At 30.2% G+C, this 25,748-nt stretch overlaps 1 protein-coding gene across 1 annotated transcript in view; it reads left to right on the plus strand.

The window, feature by feature from the left end:
• Positions 1-25,748, plus strand: part of LOC135135185 (follistatin-related protein 5-like) — a 344,450-nt gene that overhangs the window by 94,664 nt on the left and 224,038 nt on the right. The window contains exon 2 of the mRNA XM_064064188.1: positions 9,995-10,090. Coding sequence (XP_063920258.1) covers positions 9,995-10,090 — 96 coding nt within the window. The remainder of the gene's footprint in view (positions 1-9,994; positions 10,091-25,748) is intronic.

A 25,748-nucleotide genomic window follows, 5' to 3' on the forward strand; every position in this document is an offset into this window, starting at 1 on the left:
TTTAAAATTAACCAAAACAAAAGGATAAAAAAGATTTAATATTGTTTAGCAAGCCTAGTTTCCTGCTATAAGTTACAACTGTAGTTGATTATGCAAGTGTTAATTTTGTTACGAGAGCGCCTATTTAATAAAATAATATTAAAATTTTGAATAAATTAGATCAACCATGAATAAAAATCAATAAAAACGTTGTCAGATTGTGTATGTATTAAGAATATCATGTAGATGGTAAAACGCTGACCACAGTTTAGCCACTCATTATCATCAACACTTAAAGACGTCGTTTCAATGAATTCTATTATAAAATGATTTAAATGTTGTACAACAATATACTTCTACACTTGTGGTGCACGAATCCTGTTTTGGTTTTGTTTCCAAACGTTCAAATTTTCGCAAAAACATTTGCAAGGTATAATAACATTGTAGTACCAACAAGGGATATAAGCATTTGTGGTGGAGTGTGTTTCTTGGAACAACGCTAACTTGCGGTTGCGCGGTCTCACATTCAATGCCGAACTTGGAGTTCTTTTTTTTCTTGCATTGGTATTGCGTTGTGGCTAGTTTTGGTTTGTGCTATGACTAGTATTATCTATGCTGATGAGGTTATCACAAATTTTTTATTGTTCAAATTAAGAACAAGTCACCTGATTTTTTCGAAAATGAGAGAATACGTACGTTCTTTATTTAATAATGATAAAATAGGTATTACAATATTCAGAAAATTTTGTTGTTCGATTGTGGCTCATTTAATAATTTTAGTCCTATGTGCTGAGGAGACAAACTCATTCAAATGAAACTAATTCATACGCGATATTCTTTCGATGTATAAATATAAACGTTTGAGTTAAGCTTGTTAACAGTGCTGAGAGTCCATTTTATCCTAATGGTTATCTACTTTAAACATATTTTACATTGTTCGTACTTGGGACCGCAAATTCCAAGAATAGAGGTTATCTCAAAAGGAAAATCGCAAAATCAAATTTTATAATTTTTTAAAGAATCTAAATTTATCGAATTATACTTCAAAGACGAGGGATAACTTTCGACCAATTTTTTATTATAATCCAGACACGTAGCATTAGAAAGACGAATACATTATTAAATCACAAGCAGAAGAATATGTCATCCTATGAACCTCAAGTAAGATTATTTAACAAAATTTTAATATGAAGTCTTCAGTTTTCTGAAAGGATGCACACATCAATTCTGATTAGTCACTACCATCCACAAGATAATCTTTGTTGTTAAATTATGATTCTTTTCCAAAAAACCTACATGCCTAATTCTAATATTTAATCCAGAAGTATCGAAGATTATTATCTAACTAAGAAAATCGCGAATAGACGACGAACGGTCGACAGAGGACAAACAGCAAAAAACGGCAGATCTAATTTTCCATATTCTAGGAGCTGTACAACATCTAGAATACATGAAATTAGCCATTATTCGTCAATTGGTCTCTATGAGAGTGGTCTTAGGTCATGCTCGGGAAATAAATTGAAACTCTACTATTTTTTAAATTTAATTACAAATAGTGTGGAAGCTACGGTGGTGATGCCGAGCAATTTTAATCTTATTGAGAATCAATCAATAAAATGAAGGTTAATCGCTTATGAAAAGGGAAGAATAATGTTTTAAATGATTTATTAAACATGTGTCAAAAAAGTTAAAGATTGAAGTTGTACGGTTGTTCTTCTTTAATTATTTTTAATTATACAGAGTGTTCTCTTTTTAAAGCGTAACAAAAAACTCAGTTTTTTTTTTAAATTGAAAACTCTAAATATTTTTACATATTCTTCTTCTCTTAGGCGTTATAACCACAGTTTATTTTTAAAATTCCGATACGACTTTGGCACGTTTTTACTTTTTATTAATTTAAAAAAAAAAGCGCTATATATGAAAATGTAACATTTTAGAATTTTCATTAATGGGTCATTATTGGCCAGTTGTATTGTTAATTTTTGTTATTATTCCTGGTAACTGATCCCAGATTGACAAAAATTAAGAGATTAAATTAAATTTTGTTCATTTTGGAAGTTTCGGCAGGCATATATCCTTTGCCTTTTTCAACAATCGCCTGTTGGGTTACAAAATGAGTAAGAAATGAGGTTATGTGCACTTAATTGTACTTATAAAATATGTGTAGATCATGAAACATGTAGAAACAAACCTATGTGCAATATTATGGTTCTTGAAAACATATAAAAAATGTAAAAATTAAAATGTGAAATTTCTTTAACCTGTTCAATGTCGTCTACCTAATTAATAAAATAAGCTCATTAATTTGTTTGAATCACCCTAAACAAGCAATTTTTAAAATATGAATGCAATGAGAAATTATAAACAGATAAGAATCATCGTATTTTGAGATGACCTCATCAATTCTTGGGGGAATAAACAGACATTAGGGGCAATTCTGAATCAAACCTGTTAAAACTTAAAGGCTGTTAAAAAATATATAGCTAATTAGACTTACGAATTCAACTCGTTACTACGGAAATTTGCACCCTTTAAATTTAACAAGTTTTTATAAAATTGCTCCTACGTTTTGATTAAAAATTTATCATTTAATAACTTTAAAAGTTGTTATAAGATTTCAAAACAATCAGGTTTGCAGGTCCTGCTTTAATCAATAAAATAAATTTACTCATTTATTAATTTTTTTCGAGTCATCCTGTATAAGCAGTTTTAAAATATGAATGCGATGTTAAACCACAAGTATAGATTCATCATATTTTGCATATTTTCGATAGGATTTATTCTGAAAAATTTTGAAATGACCTCTCCAATTTTTTGGGAAGATAAACAGATATATTTTGTTTAAAAATTTACCGTGCTTACTATGAGTTTAAAACGTCTACAAGATTCAAAGTTAAATTAAAAAATGTTGTTATATAATTTTGATTTTTTTTCCAAAAATCTGGATGTTTCGAATAAAACCCATTGACTATGTATAATTTTGAGGTGACGTCAACACATTTTTGGTGGGGACATAAAAAATTTGATAACAATCGATACGGTAGATTCGGACATTATCTGACAGCTAGACAGACAGATGGAACACGTATTTTTTCGTACTCTAGAGGTACGGTCTAACTACTCAAAAGCTGTGCAACTTTATTCTCTGACTTTTTTTCTGTATCTAATATAATTAATCAGATATCGAGAGCCGCGCGCACGCTTACTGCTCACGTCATATATCTACATGAAGCACTTGTTTTATTCATTTTTACCGACTCTAAATATGTACGTTAATTAACTACACGCAAACTCTACAATCTTGATTTGCTTGTTTAATTTAAGTTTTAATGAAAGTAGTAAAATATTACAGGTTTAGCAGTAGAAATAAATCTTTTAGATTTGTTAATTAATTAAGTTTAATATATTTTTATTAATGTATCTATTTTCAGCAATACATTGCATTGTTTGTGGCTTACAATCACGGTAATTTTTGTAAGTTCAATAAAAGAAAAAAATTGATTGCCAAATTTCTTTTAATACGTGTGCCTGATGTAATATACTGTTAAGAAAATTTAATTTTGCAAAATTTTATTTGTGATAATTTCTATACGTTAAAAAAGTTTAGACAATAGTATAGTTAGTATAAGAAACAAAAAAATTCTTAAATAAATGCGAGTTCCACATATATTAGTACAATAAAAGCATTTCATACAGTTTCGAGGAGACGTCATCACATTACTGGTGGGGATGATTAAAGAAATTTTGGTTAGCCTTTTACCATCTACACAAAATTCCTAAAACATATGTATATAAAATTTGACAACAATCGGTCCGCTAGTTTCGAAGATTATATGCCTAATAAAAATGACACAGAGAGACGACAGATAGACGAGTTGTCGAGAAAACGGTTAGCGGTGAAGTAAAGTAATTCTCAACAAAATATTATGACACCTACCTGGCATTAATGTAACCCACCGCCCAAGACAGGTCCAGTATTATGATTAATGTGTAGAATAATTTTATTGTACATTTTATGGTAAAATTTAATTCTAATTAAATATTATATCATTTCGTTCTTTCGACAGTGACATTTCTAATGACTACCAAACTTGAAAACATAAATTACACCAAATCTAATATCGACCGATCTACGAAAATTTACGCTTTACCTATTTGTCTCTGTCAAAAAACAAAAAAAAAAGATTTATTTTATTATCTAATACATAAATTTCTTTATTGCAAAATGATCAACTTTATATGTATATAAACCCAGAAGTGAATGAAAAACGTGCTGAATATCAGGCGTAGATTTTATTATCCCCTTTGCGTCGCCTTTACGGAGCTCACGTATGAAGTAAGTTACCGCCTAACGTATTCCTGTTACCTCTCTCACATCTGTATTACCGCAAAGAGCTTAGATTATTTTAAGTCAGTTATAATATAATTTACGGTCTTCATTTTCAACCGCAAACTGGATCAGATTATTACACGGAAGTGCACATAATGAATTCACGTGCGCGCGCCTTTAAGGCGACCTCACTACAAACTTGCACGTATTCTATTTGGGTTAATCTAATTGTGCGAAATTCCAGGGTCTTTATTGTCATTTAAGGTTCAGAGAAGTTAATTGAAAAACTGCTTTCGGTTATTGCTTGTTGGGAATTATTTGTCTTATTTCAGATGGTCGGGCACATCCATCCTGTGATAGCTAATCAGGTTTTTTTACGGAAAACTGATTCCATAAGGTCTTAAGGTAGAAGTATTTATTCTGCATTACTGTTTTCTTAACATTAAGTCGATATAATTATCTTCACCTTGAAATGCAGTGTTTTCTTTGGTTAATAAAGACATTTTTTTGGCGACGAAAGCATTGGCGAAATGATGTTACAGAACATTTTTGAAAATAAGAAAAAGAGAGAGAACCGCGGTAATTTTTTTTAATAATATAAAATATGTAGCATTTAGGCAACCAGCTATTCAGATGCGTGTGGTATTTGTCGTATGTCGTTGTGCATTTAGTAAAATACATATAAAGTGATAGGCGGCACGCTTCCATGACCTATTACGACCCTAGATTTTTTGACTTAATACCTAGTTCTTTTGTAAAAAAGAAAGTGCACCAAGTATTTTTTTCGGTTCCGAAAAATTTCAAAAACAAAAAATCACTTTGTAACTCACATTTTTTTCGTTTGGAATTACCAGATAATTTTGTTATGTAGATTTCATGCATCCTCTATTAAAAAACAAAACTGCTTACAAAACAATTTAAAATATTTTTTGATCAAATATCTTAAAAAGTAACCAAGATCAGTTCTATAAAATCATTTTAGGTCTAAATAAACCCCTAAAAAAGTTATGTACACTGGAATGATTTTTAACTTGATTAACCTCGCAGAGAAACTTTTTTTTCTGAGATAAAATATTGGTTATGCGAATACTTATTACCTAAATAAAACACTTGAGTTTTTTAATATCACCTTCACTTTAAGGAGCTACGTTTTTGTTGTTAGCTTAAGTTGAAAAATGGAGATTTTTTTGGCAAACATAATAGGTGTTATGTCCTGCAACTTTTAAGATCAAAGTTCAGTGTTTTATTAATGTTAAGTTTAACACACATTTGTAGTTGCTAAACTGTTACTTAACTTAATTTATAAAACAAATTCTCAGTTGCTAAATTTAGCTTGGAATTAAATCTAAACACGAACAGATTTATTATTCAAATCCCGTACTGACATGTCACAGACGGCTTCATTAGAAATTTAAAAGTTTGCCTGTGGTAACTCGTAGATTCCGTTTTGAAAAATTTAGAATACCGCCACCAAATACGTCCAGCTGATATTTAAGAGAAGAAGTAACGCAGAAAATATTTATTGACCAATCAACCTAAATAAAGATATTGTAAAATTTAATATGGATTACAGGATTACACTCAAAGGGTCGGTATTTAGTAAATTTTTTAATCAGCAGTATAAAATCTCTCGCTTGAAAGGAATAATAAAAATGAAATAAAGATGATTTCGCAGCCACTTTCCTTTTCAGAATTTTTTATTGAAATTAAAAACAAAATTACATTTTACGTATTTATTAAAAAATAAATTTAACTTTAGGGTCTACATTTTTTACGACTTTTTAAGGGATCGGTATCTTCAGGCTTGTAATTTTTTTCATTACTATTCCCTGGAGGGAGCCAGTACATAAACTTATTAAAATATTATATTAGTAAAAATAAAGATCTTGGTATATATAGTACACATTAGTAACATTGTTGGAATCCATAGAGTTTAATAATGACAATAACAAACTAACGTAGGTATATTATATGAGATAAGGTTTGATTTTAAAAATTCTAGACTCAAAGACAAAGATTGTTACATTTATACTTGAATATTCTTATAATATTTATTTTTGCCCTTATTATACTATACTTGATGTAAAATAATTCTTTCGCCAACAAAAGTGGCAACATCAAAATAATTTATTTCAATTATTCTGAGCGAAATATTATTTAACTATGCTCTTCTTATTATATTTAAGACGATGCGATTATATATAGATATCTTCTTTTAAATATTTATGAAATTTGTTACACTCGTCGAAAAAATTGTTTATTAAAGTTATAATAAATAATAGTAATAAATCTAGAGTATAGTTACCTCAGGAATACAATTGAATACACTGAAAGACCGAAAATGTACACATTCATTAAACTTGTTGTTTACATTAAAACAGGCTTAATGGACTCCCGTGCAGTTAAAAAAGCAGAACAAAAAGTCAATATTTCCTCAACAAAGGGACCTCAAACCTAAAACTGTTCATATTATGTATATACAACAAGAGTAATGCAATCAGGGTTTTTGGATAATATTCGTTATAATATCCACCACACAATAATATACAGCAAGAAGGTGCACAAGGTATAAATAAACAAATAAATGAAATATTCAAGAAGTAGATTTATTGACCTGATAAATTTTCTAGTCAGATCACATCAATATGAAGCAAAATAATAACTCAACTATGATATTTCCTTTTCCTCGTCTAGGTCTGGTGTAGTTAATTATGCAGATGATCCTTTATTAAGTATTTATTTATTTATTTCTTCAATTTGTGTAAGGTTTACGTGAATTTACAATAAAAACGTAGAGGAAACTCAAATATCCATTGATTTATTGTTCTTTCGTTAGATGCTAAGCAAACTTTTGAATTATGGGTTTGAATTCCAGTCAGGGACTTTCCTTCCTTTTATTATTTACTTGTGAAAAACTGGAGGTTTATTCTACTATTCTGCATTTTTTTTAAACAATATCAAACTATTTTATTCAAAATCTCTGAGTTTAATAGAATTATAAATAAAAATAGATACTTAATTACATTAATATATTTATTAATAAACATAAGACATATAATATACATTAAATAAAAAAGTAGCAGTCATTAAGTACAATATTTTCCCAATCCTAAAGACTATCGTGAATCTGGGAAAATATACTTCTGTTGGTGAATTATGTACTGTGAAAATTGCCTATTGTTCACCGTTAGAGCAGAGACGCGGACACGTGAGCGAAGCTCGTGACATATAGTACACTGTTTCTAGTAAGTTTGGAATTAAATCGACAAGAAAAATTAGTAATTTAAAAAAAACTGCAAACGATAAATTATGACCTCCTGAATACTGTTTAGTATTTCTCTATAAATAGTTTTAAAAAATCTAAAAAAAATGTATAACTTCATAAAAAAAATTTCCGTCATTAAACATAAATTTTAAATTATGGAATAAATTTCATAAAACTACCTCAATAACAGCTGTCTCAGTATCTTGTATTCTCTAAACAATTTTTTTATAAGGCAGGTACGCTTTAGACAAATCTAAAATATTTTGAATTTTGTTCAAAAAAGATTTTGTCAATTTATTTTTATTTTTTAAGTCAATATCTCGTCAACTATCACATCGAATTAAATATTGTATGATAAATTGTCAATGATTAAATAAAATAAATAACACTATATAAAATATATTACGTTATTAAAACTTATTACGAAAGTTTTTAAAATAATTGAATTGTTCAATTTTATTACAACAATTTTACCTTATTTATCTAAGTAATTTGCGATGGTTGTTATCGAAATATGTAATTCACTGAATATTTTCGTGCTGGAGAAACAATGAAATATTTAAATATATATTTTAGTTTAAAGTAATTCAGCATGTTGCCATAAAGTTGTTAAATCCTTCTGCGAACATTACATTTTCGCAAACATATTTTATCCATTATTTAGCCCACATTATGTCATCCTAATTTACATTTAAGACTGGATATGTCTTTCCTAAGAGACTTATATCAAAACTTTGGACTTACATAATGAAGTAACTTGGTTTAAACGACAGTTGTAGGCATCTGGAAACTAAAAAGTGTTCTTCAGCAAATTTACAACAGCCGTTACAAATTCTGTAAGCTCTGCTTAACCTCACATTTTCAACTTAATTAGTGGAAAGGATTGACCAGCATTTTCGATGTGAATACTAATACTGCAGGGTCAGAGTTGATAATTAGCACTATAAACAAACAATTCAGAGTATAATAGGCCATATTTGCATGCTGCCCAACTCAGGAAATAATTTTAGAACAAGCTGACGAATCTAATAAAATTGAATCACATGAAATATTATTCCAGCGAGTTCAGGCAGCAGCTGCAGGACATCATTAAGCTAATGCGGAAACTTTCAGCTACCATAATAAAACGAAAATGTCGATAAAATAAACAAAATTTTAATTTATCTGAGTAACTCTACCTAAAAAGGGTTTTATTGAAATACTTAATGCGATACGTGGGATATTAATTCCATGTCCCGGTATTACGTTTTTATCCACTGTAAAATAGCGTAACAATATTGTGTCAGATATGAAAGTACAACTGTTGTGATACATCGAAAATATTAAATTTCAATAAACTGGAAAAAATGTAAATCAGTGTTTGACGTTTTATACTGGTATAAATATGTAATAGTAGTTTAATGTAATGCTGAATTTTGAAAATAATTTGATCCATGCTTCTGTTTTAATAAACTTTTCAGCTGTCATAGCTGCAATAGTTTACCGAAAGAATAAACAAAAATGTTTGTTGTAGAGGTTAAGTTTACATTTAGTTTTAAAACTAATAAGTAACTTTATATGGCATGTGTAGGAGGATAAAGGGTTATAAACGTTTCAATACTTTCAAACTACTTCGACGAAGCAGCTAAATTAAAACGACATCGAGCGGCAAGCATTTTTTAGGAAAGTTTGATATTTGGCTTATAATAACATAGTTCTCAGAAGCATTCCAAGTAATTAAGTTAATTAATGTCCGCTTAATTACGTGAAAGAGATCATTTATCTTGAGTTAGTAATACGAGCTCTCCTACCACGCTGATCCTCTACGTCGTAGCTGTCGTATGAGACCATCCATTAATATCAGCAAAATGCGGAATGCATAGATATCATTATTTAACCCCGCAAAACTTGGATAATTAAATTTACATTTTAATCATCTATTTTAATTTTGACCAGGATTATCTTTAGTTCCCCAACAATTCTGTTTACCATTTTCGTTCAAAAATGAAATTACTGAAGGATTTCCGTAAAATTTATTAACTTCACTTAAATTAAGTATTTTAAAATAAAATCGACTTCTTAAAACTTTTTACTGCTCTGCAATAAACTATGTAGCGTTTTATCCCGGCGCATCCACCAAAATTATATTAGTTCGGCAAAACTTTGGAACAAAAGCGGTATTAATATATAATAACAGTCACATACTTGATACCCATTTGCTACCTTTTCAGTACATTAAACCCGATGAAGTTTTTCATGGTTTTAGTGTAACTAGCTTGAATTTGTAGCCTACGCTGACCTTAGTGACAATTTAATTAACTTTCAGCGTAATGTAATGGATGTCATGTGGCATATCTGACTCCATATCTGCGTGATTAAAAATAGGATAATTAAGGTATTTACAGCATAATGAAATATTAACGTTGTTCATTAAATTTCAGATGGGAACTAGCGGGAACACCGGAAGGACTTCGGTATGGGTGACTTTACTTCTAGCGGCGGCGTTGCATCCCATGGTTAACTCTTCACACATTAAGGTAATTTATTTATACTGTTGTTTTAATAACGCATTAAAACATAAAGTTTTATAATGAATTTTACTCCGGACAATTTTGAGTTTATTGCCCGAGTACTAAATTGCCTGGAGGGTTACGTTTCTAAGGCAACCCCCTTATGCAACTAATACCGGTTTTATCCTACACGAAAGTACTATAACTTCGGCATCTAAACTTTATGTTTCTGTTTGAACAAATTTTTCCTATAATGTTTTATTTTGTAATTAATTATTCAAAAACCTATAGAGTGGATAAAAACACTAAGTTCATATGCCTTAGTTCAGATCAATCTAAATCACTATTTAAGTTTATCCTCAGTAATTTTAATTGCAAATTTACCTTTGCAATTCTGAATTAAAATTAAATAAGAATAATTATTTTAAGGTTACATTATTCTTTTTTAAATATACTACTACAATTGTATTCAATTTTCTCCAAACAACTTGAAACAGCTTTATATACTTATAACTTATTTTTTTAAAATCCGAATTGATGATTTAAAACTTTGATGGCGATTGATTTTGTAAATTGTTAAACCGTAGATATTTTGAGTACACTAAATTTTTTTCCAACTTGAAGTATATATTCAAATATTTAAGAGGCGAAAAAAGGTTCTGACAGAGAAGCAATTTGCTAAAAGTCATTTTAAAATATTTGTAACTATCATTTACTGCGACTAAAATATTAAACACCAATGACAACCATAAACCCTGTGTTGCATCAAGTTGTAATAAAACTAACTGTGAATACTGCGGAAGCTGCCGATGCTCTTTAGTAAGTGATAATCCTATTTGTGATAATTCCATCTGTGATAATTCTGTCTGTGATAACAATCTCATATTCAACCTGCCTGTGATTAATGACTGTGATATTTTAAAAGCTGCGAAAAAAATTAAACCAAATTTCGTTTGTGGTCCAGATGATATACCGGCATTTTTAGTGATTGATTGTCTTCAGTATTTGTTAAAACCTTTATGTCATATATACAACTTAATTTTAAAGTCGTCTATTTATCCACAAATGTGGAAAGTGTCTCGTGTATTTCCTGTATTTAAAGCTGGTGACAAAGCTAACATTGTAAATTACAGACCGATAGCACTTATATCGAACTATTCTAAATTATTTGAATGTATTATGTCAGACTTCCTATATACCCACTGTATTTCAAAAATTGCCTTAGAACAGCATGGATTTATAAAAGGAAGATCCACTGTCACCAATTTATGTGAATTCACTGAATACGTATCCTTAGCTTTAGATAATCGCTTTCAAGTTGATGCCATATACACTGATTTATCCAAAGCTTTTGATAGGGTAGATCATTGCATATTGTTAAAAAAACTTGATACATTAGGAATATGTCATCAGCTATTAATGATTTTTAGAAATCTCCTGTTTGGTAGGGAACAATTTGTTGAAATTCACGGAGTCAAGTCAACATTCTTTCCTGTGAACAGCGGAGTTACTCAAGGCTCAAACCTAGGCCCGCTGTTGTTTACTGTTTTTTTCAATGATGTCTTAAATGTTATTAGTTGTAGAGTATTTATATATGCCGATGATTTAAAAATAGCTAAAGTAATAAAAACGAACAGAGATTGTTTAGTTTTACAAGATAATGTAGATAAATTAGCGCTGTGGTGTGAACAGAATAAGTTAAGCCTTAATAAAAAAAAATGTAGAAAAATTACATTCTCCAGGAAAGACACTAATTTTAATTTTTATTACAATATTAATGGAACTTTGCTAGAAAACTGTAATCAAATACGCGATTTAGGCATAATTGTAGACTCTGCATTGTCATTTGTTCCTCATATCATTGATATAACAAATTCAGCTATCAAAACACTTGGTTTCATCTGTAGAAATACTAAAGAATTTAATAATATTTTATGTATTAAACAGCTTTATTATAGTCTAGTTAGATCAAAATTAGAATACTGTTCTATAATTTGGAGACCTCATCACCAAATTTACATTAATATTATAGAAAACGTTAACAGGAAATTTGCTAAGTATCTGTATTTTAAAATGTTCGACTGTTATCCTGTTAGTCATTGTAACCAGAGAGCTCTTCTTAATATAGTGAATGAAAATTTTCTCGAGTATAGACGAAATATTGCTTGTTTTGTATTTTTGCAGAAATTGGTGCGTGGTGATATATTCTGTCCAGCGTTACTAAATAATATTAAGTTTTGTGTTCCTCGTTTATTGTGCAGAAATCCATCCACTTTTTACTATCAAATTCCTAATTCTTATCATCACTTTAATAGCCCCTTAATTACATGTTTTAGACTTTATAATAACTGTACTTTAGACGATAGCATTGATATTTTTCACGCTAATTTTAATAAAGCATCTTTCAAAAAAAAGTTATTAGCACGATATGCACAATAATATATGTACATAATATTTGTTCTGATGTTAGATTTTTTTTTTTTTTTTAGATTTTTTTAAATTGTAAGTTTAGTTTAAGTTGAATTTAATGTCTTTTTGTGTATACATGTCCACCATAGACTAACGTCTGTTGGAATGAATAAACCTATTATTATTATTATTATTATTATTATTAAAGCTTGCAAAAAAAATTTTAAAATTAAATTCTACTATAGCGACGAATATTGCTGCTGTAGATGTAGATATCGAGCAAAAAATAATTCCGTAAAGAACGCAAATTCGTAGTTAATTTAAAGTATTTTTCTAACATTTTAAAAACTTAATATTTTTTTGTTTCCAATTTTATTTAACACTTAACAGAATTCGTATTTGCCACTTCAACGAAACTTTTGTGGAAGTATAGTTTCACACGGTTTTTTTCGGAAGGAAACTAACACAAAATTTGAGGAAAAAATCCAACGCGGCTAAAAGATAATAAATTGTAAATTACAAATTACAGAGATCTAATTTATATTCAAATTTTTGCATTTTATGTTTAATCAAAAGAGTTTCAGCCCTGTTATTATTATAACCTCAGAATAAATTCATCAGCAAAGTCGTAGGGCAATAAAGCCTTCAATGTTATGTATGCGGTGTGCATAAATTAAATTAGAATTTTTTAATACAAAATACATGAATTTAAATTAAAAGGTAAAAGAAATTACCACAGAAAAAATTATATAATTTTTATGGTTTTGTAAAGCATTTTACAAATATTTTATCCTCTTTAACAAGATCGGTCTAAACAGCTATTTAACATAGATGAAAAACAGTTCATTTAAACCCTAAATAAAAAATATTGTTGCGTTAACAACTAGACAATCTTAAAATAATGAGGTTTAATGTTTATAAATATGAATTTTGTTGGAACCAGAAAGCGTCAGCCATCACAAAAGTTACGAATACGTTACTAATTTTACACAGTGATAGTTCTTATTACAATTTATGCAGTTTAATATTCTTCAATTTGCTGGTGACAATTAGTTGTCAGTGTTACATTTATAAGTGAATCGCTTCCACTTGAATTTATATTCACATTTCACAGATCGATAAGAAATAACGCCTGCTCAAGCTTCTAGCAGCATCTCGAACGAGGCGATGACCACTAGCGGTATTAATAGATCTCTAAATCCAGCACCACATTTTTACATTTTTGTTACGCTAAAATGTGTTTAGCAATTTTGAGAGAAAAAGAATCAAAATATTTATGAATCGTGTTACTAAGTGAATAAACTTTAGCCAAATTATTCAGGAAGTTCTTAAACCTCAAGTACAAGTTGATGTTTATACTTTAAAAAATAACATCTTTGAAGTACTTAGCCATTATTTTCCCTCTGATTTTTAAGTAAATTTACCCCATTAATTTTAGAACTTAGGACAAAGGTATATAGACACACTATAGTATCGCTTTACCGCAATGATCGCAATAATAGGCGCACAAATATAGGTCGACGTATCAAATTTTATCATTTTCCACGAACAAAAATGATGAAAAATTATGTAGCAGGTTGTTCAGTGAGCTTAATGTTATCCATACGCTTGTCATTCGACTCCGTTTAAATCGAGGAAACTACATACAGAAAGAAGACCGTTTTTGTGATATGCAAACTACACAAATAACATAAATCTCCTTATGTGCAGCTTCCAATGTAAACTGCATTAAATTTATTGTCAAAGTAGTAGACTTTGCTGCTGATGTTGCTAACACCGGATTTGATTTATAAGGTGTATAAATATATTAATTTTGTCGATTAGACGTTAGGTACTTATATGCTCAGGGTAATCTTTGTATTCTACATATATTACCACATTTATGAACAAGTTTTGGGGTAATGAGAATGAGACTTTAAAATAATGACTCAGTTGATACAAATATTTTTAATGAATCGATCTTAAACAGAACATAAATAAGTAAATTCTACACTTACGCCCAAAAGGTTTACATTTGCCTGTAATATTCAAAGATGCCAAAACAAAACAAAATGTCCTCTTGAAATGCAGATTCATCTCTGAATTTGAAAGGTTATGCGAGATTCGTACGTTTCAGTGATTTTTAGATTTGAGTATACCATTTTATATACTGATAAAAATCCATTAACTATTTACTATTGTCCAAAAATTGGAAAGAAAAATAATCGATTTTCAGCTAAATTAATAACCTTTTAGAAAACCAACTCAGCGAGATAATATTTTTATCTTTCTCTATTTCAAAAATCACCTTTAAATGAGCTATGTGTTAAAATTTAGTACTTGTTTATTATTCACGATTTATTTAAAATTCAATTAATTTTGGTAAAATTTTTATTATGAACCTATCAATACAAATAGAGCTTCGCTTTAATTTTTTTCAGGGACAGCTAACAAAATTATTAATAATAACAGATATGACGTTCTCCTAAAATTGATGATATCATGCATTTCTATTTTTACCAACAATTATGCATACAGTTTAAAAAAGAATTTAACTACTATATCATCAATACTATCTAACAGTCTTTTTTTTTTCTTCTACTAAACAGACTCTTTCAGAAAACTGTTTCAACGATCTGCCAAAGATTTATTATTATTATGGCAAAAACATTGCATTTATCTCTCGAATATGAAACATAAATATTAGTTGCTCGTCGTAAATTTTCTCTCCTTTTTTCAGTTTTGCTGCAGTAACTTATTGAAGTTCGCAGAGCTTGTTTTAAGAAAAAATGTATGGATAAATTAGTGTTATAAACTTGTTCATATACATAGAAGTCACTATTTTTCTTTAGGTATTTTTTATTTATAAATTTCAATTTAATTTCACATGTATGTGTATATACATATGTGAGAGGCCACTGGCGATCAGGTTTCATTTTGAGAGAACCCACATTGACCATTCTACTTTCCGAGCGTAAATTAAGTAGGTAAACATTCTAATAGGATCTATTGTGTGACTGCTTACTTTAGAGTTGTAGATGTCCCGTTTTCGCATTTTTATGTCCGTCTGTCCGTCTGTTTGTCTGTTGTCTGTGTCGATTTTATTCCACAGATATTCTTCGAAACTGTTCGACCGATTGTTAAATTTTGTAAGCAAATATGTTAAGAATATCGTGTAGATGCTAACCAGAATTTGCCTAATCATCCACACCAACACATTTTGTTTAGTAAACCCCATTTAATTTGATAAAATAGCATTACCTATACTTGTGGTTTATGAATCCGCTTTGATTTTTTATTCTAAGCAGATTTTCTTAAAAAAAATCTAAAATGCATCATTACATTTTATACCACTATAAAAGCACTGACGTGCAATAAACTCCGTAAAAAACTTGAATTACTAATGCGAAAAAGCTGGTTCCATTAACTGACTAATGAGTTACAATTTTTGTTACCGATGAAATAATATTCAGAACGTTTTGTTAATTGTAGCTTAATTAATAATTTTAGTCGTATCCACTATTTTGAGGAGCCAGTTTGCTAAGTGCTTAATTATCACATTCCTTTCATGTATAAACATAAACAATTGAAGTTGAGCATGTACTGATAATATATTTTTCCCTTTGGTTATCTGCGTTAAATATATTTGACCTCCAAGGTGCAAGGGGTGAGAGGGTGTTATTTACGCTACATGCATAACAGTACGGGTAAAGAAGCACATGTTTTATTTTAACTTATTTACCATACAGAAATAAATAAAATTCCCACTTTTTTATGTTTTTAAAGAAGCTATATTTGTTCGATTGTACTTCAGGAGCCTAGGGAGGTTCTATTTAAATAAATGTAGACCAACTTTTTAAAAAGAAATCTCGCTTTTCTAACATCAAGTCAACAGAAGTATGGGAAAATACACTTCTTAACAAATGGTACTTCAATCGATCACTTAATAGATAACAAACAGGAAACTTTTTAAACTCTTCGCTTTTAAAAATAGTAATTCTTGAAACCCTTCAGTCTCCTTGAACAGTAAATTCATAACACAAGCTTGATCATAAAAAAAAACAAAAATATGTAATTACCACTGTCTCATCCTTACTCACTGTCAGAATCTGTCTTACCTTCACCACATACTGGGCTTTAAGCTTTAATGGAGAGCTGAAAAAAGCAACGCAGTAAAACAAACTGTGATTATTTTTTAAATAAAAATTTTTCTTCGTATCCATCACTGCGACGCCATCACTACCACCTTCGTTCCCCCCATTCACTGCTTTCCATGCCCTAGTCTCCATTTTACCATCATTAACACTATAAGGATCGTCTTCGGAACCTGTAATATATCTTCGTCATTCGCTTTAAACCACTGAAACGGTTTTTGCCACTTTTTTTCGTCAATATAGGAAAACCACTTTTACATTGTCCATTTTTTGTTTCACACAATAATTTTGTAAAATTGATTTATGCTGAAAAATGGATAAATTGTGTAACTACTAACAACGTACAAAGTTTGCTTAGCGTTTTACCACCTACATGGTATTCATACTGCATACATAAAATTTGACAACAATCAGTCTGGTAGTTTCGGAGATTATCTGTTTAACAAGAATCAACATAGACAGATGGACAGACAGACAGACGGAAACGGGAGACCCATTTTTTCATATTCTAGAGGTCATCGTGGAAATTTGAAAGCAGTCAGTCGCTCCAGGGATTCGATTACAATACTTGCTTAGCTTACGCTCGGGAAGTAAAAAGTAATTATTTCTTTAACATATGTATGAAAAAGTTGTTTTGTGAATCTTTCATTTGTTCAGATTTATTTTATAACGTACCTATTTTATAAACGCAAAAACTTAATCAGTGTAGTTGTAAATTTATTCTGCGTAATTATTTTTGTTCACGAATCTAATTCCGATTGTTCTCCCAAGTTTTATTACAGATTTGACAGTTTCTAGTTTTACAAAGGTCAATAACAAATTTACCATTATAATGGACAGATCTAGGCTTGTTTTCACGCATTTTACAATAAAAAATTTGACGAAAGCAAGAGATAGCCTTAAAGATGGTCGGTTTTATCCGACTTTTATCACGACCACTATTTCATTCTGCGGAGAGATTATAAATATTGACGACTATAAAACAAGACTGATTAAACCTAATTTATACAGCCGACGGTCGCATCGTAACGACGAAGAGAATAAGATTCGTTTACTAGAAAAACTAAAACTTCTCGTCTGAGAAACGATATTCAGAGTGCTAAGTGTACTTTCCTCGATGAAATGTAATTAAGTTGCAAATTCTAAGTGTTAGTCGCTACTCAAAACAGCTAACGACTAATTAACTTTAGAATTTATACGAAAGAAACGGTTTCCATCTGACGCTTTCTAGTATTATTTATGTGTTCGTTAGATTTTCATAGCACAAGATCCCTCTAAAAACCGTTTAATAACGGCTCTGAAATGAGTTCAGTTAAGGCGCGGAGATTAATGAGCCATTTTATATTGCTTAGCAAGTCCAGCTTAATAGATTGATCAAGTTTTAAGAAAGACCGATTCTTTTGCCATAAATCTGGCCGATGTCGATTGGATTAATTTATGAAGTCGTGGATGGAAGGATTTAACTGTAATTCAACTTTCTCATCAAAAATTAACTTGAAGAACTGCGTTGCAATGGACGAAATTAGTTTTTTACGGGACCGACTGTTTTGATCTGTCGACCTGATAACTTGGGTAACGTCATTTGAAGACTTTTCTGTTAAAACGTTTCAAAGTTTGGAGGGGAGTTAGGTACTTTTACAAATCAGAATAATTGAGGAAATTATACAGAAAGTTTCGCATCGCAAAGAGTAAATTCGAATTTCCTGTAGTCAGTTTCGGTATTAATGAATTTACTAGGGTCTGATGCGAAAAGCTTGTCGGATTAACAAACACATAATCGTTGGAGCAACATATGTTTCATTTTGAATCTCCACTGATTTGTAGCGAGTTACTAAAACCTGATTACTCTTCATAATTCTACTTTAGCGCAAAAATAACAGCTGTCGTACATTATCCTATTACGGAAATATGAGAACACCTAAACATCTTCTTACTCTTTAGTCGTATCGTAAACAACAAAAGCAAAAGGGCAATAAAAGTCTTATTTCAACTGCCGTGTTTGACAATATGGAAATTTAATTTTCGTTATCTTTCGTAATGTCAAAGAAGATTACCCAAACAGGATCATTTTTGAGTGAATTTCAAACCGAAAAAAATACAGAATATTCGGTTTGAAAGCAATAAAAAGTACCACATGCATTAATAAATGAAATTTTTCATTTCAATTAATTATAACGTTTCTTAGATGTTTATTATTATTATTGACTTAATAAAGACATTGATATAAAATTATTTATATAAATAGAATTTCGCTTGTCGCTGAAGTACAACGAATTCTGCATGCATGTTACAGCTTATTCTTCAAAAACATTTATTCACTACTTGTTTGTAAAAATAAACATTTTATATTTTAATATGTGTGATGTGATGCATTATTTGCACCATTTAAATAAAAAAAATAAAAAGTATTTAAATAATAATTTTACAATGCATTAATTAAATGCTTTGATTTCTCTCATTTAATTACAAATATTAATAAAATTTATTGACACCAAATTTAACAAAATCAATTACTACGAAAACCCATCGGAAACGTCGAGATTCCAATAAATATAATAATTGTGTAGGTAACTGGAAACAGTAATTTGACATAGTTGGTTTATGTTGCCAGAGATTCAGCCCCATAAATTTATTTAAATATTCAGTAAAAATGAATAATTATTTTGCAAAGTTTGTTCTCTTTTTGATGCAACAAAATGTGGCATATAGATCACGTTCTATAATGAAAAAAGAAAAATCTATAAATCTTGTTTTAAACTGACTGTTTCCCATCAAATTAAGCTGGGTACAAACAATGCCTGAAATCCCGTCACAATTTTGAATTTTCCTACCCATAAAAATACTCAGTTTTGCATTAGATAATACCAGAAAATTGATAGTCAGCTGTTCTGTAAATTCTGCAACGTGCATTTAATTTTAGATTAATATACAAGAGATTTATTTACCATTAATTTTGGAATGACAAAATAAATGGCACCTAAAAAATGCCACCATTTTTTTTCTCTATCATATATGTATATAAATTATGAATTGCGTTCATTATAATGACGACACTTTTAAAAATAAATTGCAACAGTTGAACCGAAATAATTAGCTTGAGCAGAAGCAAACAAGGAAGTTTACTGAAAATCAGTGAGCCTACCTAACATGATTACAAGAAATCTGTCGAACACAAAATCATAATTATCATGAAGCTGTTTGAAAATCGATTTACTGTAAAAAGTGGATCACCACAGATTTATAACTTTAACATAACAACTAACATTTAAACAAATATTTACAATACCGTTTACAAAGAACTTTATCTTGATTATTTTGGATATTAGTATCATCATATTACCCAAAATTAGGTCATTCCATGTATAGTGAACGTATTGATCAGTACGTTGTACTGTTTGTTTTCCACCTGAGAGGGGCGAAATTTGTAAATAATTTGTAAGGTAAAGTTTAGTAGCGAATTGTTGTCACGGTTTTTTTACGAGGGTGCAGCGAAGGGGTCAGAGAGCCAAATTAGATTTTTCCCTGCATGTAGTTGAGCCAAAGTGCGTTTTGCATGAAAAACGTGCCAAGTATCGAGGACATCAATTTTTAATAACTTCGGGCAAGTGTTGTGCGTCACTCTTTTCATGGAAGCCTCTTTTATCATGGCGGACACGGCGGTTGGAAACAATTTTCTGTATGGACAGGAATTTTAAAACATCTAATAAAACGTTCGTCACTAAATGTTGAAGCGATTTTGTACCACTACCCGGAACATTTTATTAAAGTATAAAGAATTTTATGTTTGCTTTAGTTGTGTTCCCTTACATTTATTTTCGGGCCAAGTTAATCAAAGCACACATTCAAGAATCGTTTCTGGGTTGTGATGTTTTTGTCAGTTAGCGTTTGCGCTGAAAAATTTAAGGCTTGTATACCTCGGTAATTATTTCCTTTTTTTTTTTCATAAGGGTGTTTTCATTTTTTGCACAGGTCACTTAACGCTATACGTTACAAAAAGCTGTACCATGTTGCGTAATTCCGGTGTTCACCCAAAAGTCGCTCGAAAATTGCAATTGTTTGGTAAATGGGTTTTTATTATCTAAAGTATTTTACATGTATCTCTAAATCTGTAACTAGTATTAAGTTAAAAAAATGACAAAATTCTACGGGCGGTTTAAAGAAAGGAAATTAAAAATTAACGCTTTGTTAAATACTTAATGGTACATTAGGGCTTGTTCCGGATTTTGAGTGCACGTAATGTGTAACATGTATTTAATTGTCGCTAGTGTCTAAAAAAACGAGAAACAAAACTGTAAAATTGACTAAAATAATTCCCAAATTTGTTTCCAGCTGAGGCAGTGAATAGAGTACAACATTATCAGTGTGGCACAAGAAATATTAGAAATGCCAATGAACAGTGTCAAATATAAAACTTTTTTCTGCATATGAAACGTATTCCATGACCTAGTAATTATTAAATACTTTGAAGTAAATAAACTTCTTTCTCGTTTTCAGTTCGAATTCAAAAGAAGCTTCTCCCAAACAAACGTAATTCTGTACCTACTGGTACCTAACTACTTTTATTAAAAAAAAAGTATGTGCATACTATTTAGATGAAGCAACTCCAAGTATCATGCAACCATATCTTCATAACAAAGCTCTACTTCCGGAAGTTCTCGGCTTGTTCAACAAAAATCATCTCATATGAAATCTGAATAAATCGCTTAATATCATGTTTTGTTTACGAAGGAGCGAACATTCTCCAAGCTTTGATTTACTGCAAAATTTCTAGGGGTTCGTGTAAATCACACTATGTTGGAATATGGGCCGGGAAGCTTTGGAAAAAATAAGTAAAAGCGCCTTTCTTAAAAAACCATACACGTTTCGATTCACTCTGATTATCATATTTTACACTTTTTCATTACAATTGTCAATAAAATATTTTATCCACAATCGTCATTATAATGAAACTATTGTTAACTTTTTAGAAGGCGACAAATAGCACATTACCAACTCGTTTTTCTGTCATTTTACATTATTAACCTGTCATAAGTACATATAGAATTCAATAGAGGTCGCTCATTACATTCATTAAAAATGTTTCAAATATTTAAACAAAGTCTACATAATTATTTTTAATAGCTAAATTAAGTTTATTCTGGCAGTAATTTAATTATACGGTTGATTAATAATTATAATTGTTCTTTTTTAAATTAAATTTAAGGAATTCAATCTCGAAATCTCAAATCGGTATTGAAGTACGCTACCCGCTACAGATTGACAGGGGCCAATGAAAACTCATAGTTGATAACCTGCAAATTACTTCACTTATAAATCTAATAAACAAGTTTTCGAAGAGTAATTTAACTAATTCTGTATTGTTACATCAGTGAACATCAGCACTCAACCCACAGATAATTTCTGTTTTTGTTTTTGGGGCCAAGTTGGGGAAACCGAATGGTTGAAACTTCCCAAAGAAATTTTATGACAAAAGCTTAAAATGAAGGTAACATAAGTAGATTGAGTTAAAACGTTTGTGAAAGCATTGTTTCCGAAGATGCACCTGCCGTATTTGCAGTTTCCTGTGCCTAACTTCCCCAAAATTCCAAGACTCTTCATCAACCAAAGAACGAAAGAAATTATAGGAAATATTGAAGCTAGGAAATTCTCTATATTTTTAAAGTAATTTGTGTTTACAACCGATTATATCCAATAAATTTATTATGTCAAATAATTATTAAATTTTTGAATTTCCTCTTTCGACAATACTCGCGATTTTTTTCCGCTTCTTCTGCAAAATATGCTAGCAAAATACTTTCGGATCCAATGTTTATTGCACCAATCCATATAAATTTTGTAGGCTTTGTTATATTTTGTTTTGCTTTTTTCGGGAAAAAGATTTTTTACAATTTCGCCAGCCTTTTGGCGTAGTTCTGGCAGAGTACATTCATTATCGCTGGTCTCAGATATGATTTGAATGGAGTTAAAGTCGCACAAACAATGCAAAATGACATAAACGAAAAAAGGAGTAAACCAGTGACAGATGAAGTGACAGCCCACTTACAAAATATTTTATGAAACATTTTTTTAGATTTGAATATAAATTTTTTGTGAATAAAACTGATTGTGGATAAAATAGTATACTAACCTCGTGAAATGGGTGATTCCAGCTTCGCACTATGGTTCACCTCGAGGCTTCGCCTCTCGGTAAACCACCTTAGTGCTCAGCAGTAATTAACCTCATTTCACTCGAGTTAGTAATCTACTATTAATATACTCGTAAATTTGTAAATAAACTTCTAATATTCCAGAATAGCGTCATTTTATAAAAAAGATCTGCGAGTATTAATTTACTGGGGTTTACGCAATGCTCTAGCAACACCTTAAATAGCAGATCTGAAATTGAGGTATTTCCTTTATTTAAGTCAGGAATTTGTTCAAGTACGAGCTATTACATTCTTTCTCGGAAGTTAACCTCTGGTGTTTGTAACCATCGTTTGTACTTAATAAAGCCACTTATAATGAACAGCAAATAATATGTACACCGAATGTACTTATTCAATATTAATGATGGCATTGCTCAGAGCTCAAATTTGGGTCAACTATTTTTATATTATTCTTTAAAAATGTGATATGGGTAATATAAAAATCTGTGTAAGGATTGCTTATCGTTACAATGAAAATTTATCTTCCTGCTGAAATTTACACTCGCCAGTATGAATTTCATCACAAACTGCAAATGCATTTTAATTTCTCTTTTAATAATTGTGAAAATCTCAATTTTTGTTATATTCTTTTAGACTAGTATTTAAAACGTTTTTATACATACATATATGTATGTACAAGGAAAAATAATTTTTTTATGTTGTTTAAATATCGGTCGATGTGATTCTAAGTGGGTGTACATCTAATAATCGTTTTTGTGTATAAAACACTCTTTCCCAGCTTCTACTATAACCCCACAGTGGCACTTCATACGACAGGATACTATAAACCAATATATAACAAACTTGTAACAAAACAGGGAGATTTATAACTTGCAGTAACTGTAATATTCCAAAATAGCTTTTATTCAATTTTTACCTTCTGAGCGTAAGCTAAGGAATTACTGTAATCTAGTCCACCAGGCGACAGGCTACTTTCATGTTTTCTCAACCCTTCATGACCCTAGCCCTAGAGTACGAAAAAAGTGGTCTCTCCTTTCAGTGTCTGTCGTCTGTGTCGATTTTTATTAGACAGATAATCTCCGAAAGTACTGGACAATGATAATGTTATGTCATGTTTATTCCCTCTCAAAAAATTGATGACGTCATCTCAAAATTTTTGCGAATAATCCCATCTAAAATATGCAAAATATTATGATTGTACAGGTGATTCAAAATAATTTTTATTTATTCACTTTACTTTAATATAGAGTCAACAATTACTCCAAGGAATTGATGTGAACATGCCGCCTTAATATTGCAACCATTATAATGTAAACATTAATTGTTTAAAATGGACACGGAAGCGATTGTTAAATTCTAGAACATTCTTTTTAACAATTAGTACTGATTTATTCTTATACCACCACATTTTTTACTTCCCGATCGTAAGCAAAGGAAGTATTGTAATCGAGTCCGTCGGCCGACTCTCTACTTTTACGTTTTCTCGATCTTTCATGACCCCTAGAAGACGAAGAAATAGGTCTCCCATTTCCGTCTGTCTGTCCGTCAGTCCGTCTGTCCGTCTGTCCGTCTGTCCGTCTGTCCGTCTGTCCGTCCGTCTGTCCGTCTGTCCGTCTGTCCGTCTGTTGTCACGGATTTTTATTAGACAGATAATCTCCGAAAGTACTCGACCGATTGTTGTGAAATTTTGTACTTATATTAAGAATATCATGTAGATGGTAAAACGCTAACCAAAATTTGTCGAATCATCCCCACCACTAAAGCGATGACGTCACTTCAAAATTGTACATAGTAAATGGGTTTTCAATTGTATAAAATAACATAGTCCTACACATGTAGTTTACAACTCTGAATCGACTTTTCACCCGAAACGTCCAGATTTTTGGAAAAAAAATCAAAATTATAAAACAACATTTTGAAATTTAATTTTTAATCTGCTAACCAGAATGCTTTGAAATGTTGCAGATGTTTTAAGGCTATAAAGAGCATCATAAATCTTTAGTCAAAAAATATTTGCTTATCCCCTCCAAAAACTTGATGACGTCAGCTCAAAAGTTTGTGGAATAAATCATATCTAAAATGTACAAAATATGATGAGTCTGTACTTGTGAACTATCACTCCATTAATATTTTTTGGATTTGCATATACAGGGTGACTCAAAAAAATTAATGAATGCGTAAATATATTTTATTGATTTAATCAGGAACTACAAAACCGAATGCTCTGAAATCTTGCAGATGTTTTAAGGTCATAAAGAGCATAATAAATGTTTAGTCAAAATATATTTGCTTATCCCCTCCAAAAACTTGATGACGTCAGCTCGAAAGTTTGCCGAATAAATCATATCTAAAATGTACAAAATATGATGAGCCTGTACTTGTCATTTATCACTCCATTCATATTTTTTGGATTTGCATATACAGAGTGACTCAAAAAAATTAATGAATGCGTAAATTTATTTTATTGATTTAATCAGGAACTACAAAACCGAATGCTTTGAAATCTTGCAGATGTTTTAAGGTTATAAAGAGCATAATAAATTTTTAGTCAAAATATATTTGGTTATCTTCTACAAAAAACTGATGACGTCAGCTCAAAAGTTTTCCGAATAAATCGTATCTAAAATGTACAAAATATGATGAGTCTGTGCTTGTGATTTATCATTCCATTCATATTTTTGGATTTGCATATGCAGGGTGACTCAAAAAAATTAATGAAGGCGTGAATTTATTTTATCGATTTAATCAGGAATTACAAAACCGAATGCTTTGAAATCTTGGGAATATTTTAAAGTTATTATAAGCATGGTAAAATTGATGACGTCACCCTTAAATTTTGCTGAATAAATCCTATCTAAAATGCAAAAAATATGATGAGTTTGTACTTGTGATTTATCATTCCATTCATATTTTTTAGATTTTCTTAAGAGGTGGTTCAAAAAAATTAATGAAGTCAATTTATTTTATTGATTAAATTAAAGGCAACACTTATTATTA

The sequence above is a fragment of the Zophobas morio genome, unplaced genomic scaffold, assembly GCF_036711695.1.
Source record: "Zophobas morio isolate AGI-343-1 ecotype UQ-CSIRO unplaced genomic scaffold, CSIRO_AGI_Zmor_V1 ptg000024l, whole genome shotgun sequence".
In the NCBI taxonomy this organism is placed as follows: domain Eukaryota; kingdom Metazoa; phylum Arthropoda; class Insecta; order Coleoptera; family Tenebrionidae; genus Zophobas; species Zophobas morio.